Source organism: Bison bison, unplaced genomic scaffold, assembly GCF_000754665.1.
Source record: "Bison bison bison isolate TAMUID 2011002044 unplaced genomic scaffold, Bison_UMD1.0 scf7180017845683, whole genome shotgun sequence".
Classification (NCBI taxonomy): Eukaryota; Metazoa; Chordata; class Mammalia; order Artiodactyla; family Bovidae; genus Bison; species Bison bison.
In genome coordinates, this window is record NW_011476256.1 from 98,778 (window position 1) to 101,040 (window position 2,263).

A 2,263-nucleotide genomic window follows, 5' to 3' on the forward strand; every position below is an offset into this window, starting at 1 on the left:
TGGAGGGACTTCCTTAGTGGTCCAGTGGCTAAGACTCTGCACTCCCAACACAGAGGACCTGGGTTCAATTCCTGGTCAGAGAACTCGACCCACATACCCCAGTGAAGATCAAAGATCCCAAGTGCCTCAACTAAGACCTGCTGCAGCCAAATAAGTATTTGTTTTAAAAAGAGATCTTGGATTTTTTTTCTTTTTAATTGGTGGGCTTCCCAGATGGCTCATTGGTAAAGAATCTGCCTGCAATTCAGGAGACATGGGTTCAGTCCCTGGGTCGGGAAGATCCCTTGGAGGAGGGCATGGCAACCCACGCCAGTATTCTTGCCTGTAGAATCCCATGGACAGAGGAGCCTGGTGGGCTGCAGTCCACGTTGTCGCAAAGAGTCGGACATGACTGAGCGCTGTGCAGCTTGCAGGCCTTAGTTCCTGCGTCAGGGATTGAATTCAATGCCCTTTGCAGTGGAAGCACCAAGTCCTAACCACCAGAGAAAAAATTCCCTTGGATTTTTGGTTTGTTTATATTTAACACCCATTTAACAACATAGCAATTCCACTCCTGAGATGCTGCTGCAGGAAACTACTCCAATAGATGTAGAAACAGGGACCCCTAGAAGGGATATTCTTCTCAACAATGCTTTTAGTGACCGAAACCAATAAACAACACCTTGCTGGACAATGAAAGAACACAGAGCATCCTATGGAATGCTAGGCACCAAGTGAGAAGAGCGAAGACCCACAGTGAGCAACAACAGCAAATAAGCAAACCTGCATAGTGGAAGTTGCTCAGTGGTGTCCGACTTTTTGTGATCCCATGGACTAAACAGTCCATGGAATTCTCCAGGCCAGAATACTGGAGTGGGTAGCAGTTTCCCTCGCCAGGTAATCTTCCCAACCCAGGGATCGAACCCAGGTCTCCCTCATTGCAGACAGATTCTTTACCAGCTGAGCCACCAGGGAAGCCCAAGAACACTATAGAGTGGTTAGCCTATCCCTTCTCCAGCGGATCTTCCCGACCCGGGAATCGAACCGGGGTCTCCTGCATTGCAGGCGGATTCTTTACCAGCTGAGCTACCAAAGAATCCCGTTTTGAGCAGTAAAATGGTACTACTCAAAACAAGAAAGCAAAAGTCACACACAAAAAACCTACTACACGTTTTTTACGTGTAAGCTTATGCATGTAAACGCATTAAAAAGCGTTTAAGAAAACAGACACCAAACCTGATAAGAGATCACCTCTAGGAAAACAAACTAAGGACTAAGTCCCTAACCAGTGAACCCGGCACAGGCACGCTCTGGAAGGTTAGCGTGCACTTAGAAGGCTGACAAAGGACAGCACGAGCCTCCAGGCCCTAACTTCCAAGACCCCTCTCCCTCCCCGGCGCCGGCTCCCGAGAGCTGACGCGGCCCACCGGTGCTGAAGCTGGGCCGGTTCCCTGCTCGCCCCGGGTCCCCGGCACGTCAGCGGTCAGGGCCCCGCACTCACCAGACACGGGTGAAGGGTCCCTCTTGGGCTGGAGGCGACTGGTCTGGGGCAGGAACGGGTTGTTGAGCCTGCGAGACGCGGCAGGGTCAGGGAGAAGCAGGCCCGGGCCGCGGCGCCGCACCCCCACTCCCCGCGCAGCCACTCACCCGAAAGTGTTGGGCTCCTCCACCACCTTCATCTTGGCGGCGCCTCCGGGCACGGGCCCTGCGGGGAACGAGCAGTGAGGAGGCGGGCAGGCGGGCAGGCAGCGCGGGCGGGGCCGCGGAGACCAGAGCGGGTGCTCCGGGACGGAGGCGCCGGGCCGGTCACTCACCGCGGGCCGCGAACCCGAGCAGCACCGCCAAGCCCGCCAGCCTCGCCGCCATCGCGCCGCCGCCGCCGCCGCGCGGTCACGTGGGAGCCGGAATCGGAAGTGGCGCCCCGCCGCGCGGTCACATGGGGACCTGAACCGGAAATGGTGCCGGCGCACAACTTGGCCGCCGGAGGAGCGGAGACGCGGTAGGCGTAGCGGGCCCGGCTTCTCGCTATGGGCCGCCGGAGGGCCTCGCGCGGGCAGGGCGCGGAGGGCGGCCGTGCTCGGCGCCCAGCGGGCCGCTCCCTGGAGGCCTTCGCCGAGGAAGTGGGCGCCGCGCTGCGCGGTGAGTGGGGCGTGATCCTGTTGGGGGCCGAGGGTCGGGCCGCGGAGCCGCGCCTGAGGCCGGGTTCCCTTCTCTGCCCGCCGCAGCGTCCGTGGAGCCAGAGGCCCCTGAGGACCAGGGCGGCCCGGGCCCGGCGCAGCTGCCC

General features: G+C 59.3%; 2 protein-coding genes across 2 annotated transcripts in view; one reads left to right on the forward strand and one right to left on the reverse strand.

Annotated features, from left to right (window-relative positions):
* Positions 1-1,002: 1,002 nt before the first annotated feature.
* Positions 1,003-1,848, reverse strand: GNPTG (N-acetylglucosamine-1-phosphate transferase, gamma subunit). The gene is made up of 3 exons (XM_010836533.1): positions 1,794-1,848; positions 1,627-1,684; positions 1,003-1,548 (listed from the first exon to the last, which is right to left on the reverse strand). Exons 1-3 carry the CDS (start codon positions 1,843-1,845, stop codon positions 1,347-1,349), a joined length of 312 nt encoding a protein of 103 aa, XP_010834835.1. The 5' UTR covers positions 1,846-1,848; the 3' UTR covers positions 1,003-1,346.
* A 69-nt stretch (positions 1,849-1,917) lies between these two features.
* Positions 1,918-2,263, forward strand: part of TSR3 (TSR3, 20S rRNA accumulation, homolog (S. cerevisiae)) — a 2,530-nt gene continuing 2,184 nt past the window's right edge. The window contains exons 1-2 of the mRNA XM_010836609.1: positions 1,918-2,118; positions 2,205-2,251. Of these exons, the coding sequence (XP_010834911.1) occupies positions 2,007-2,118; positions 2,205-2,251 (159 nt within the window). The 5' untranslated portion in view covers positions 1,918-2,006. The remainder of the gene's footprint in view (positions 2,119-2,204; positions 2,252-2,263) is intronic.

Coding starts and splice junctions, on each gene's coding strand:
- GNPTG (XM_010836533.1), bottom strand. CDS start 1,845: ATGGCGGCGAGGCTGGCGGGCTTGGCGGTGCTGCTCGGGTTCGCGGCC. Junction 1,685..1,793: donor GCTCGGGTTCGCGGCCCGCG/GTGAGTGACCGG, acceptor CGTTCCCCGCAG/GGCCCGTGCCCGGAGGCGCC. Junction 1,549..1,626: donor GAGGAGCCCAACACTTTCGG/GTGAGTGGCTGC, acceptor CGCGTCTCGCAG/GCTCAACAACCCGTTCCTGC.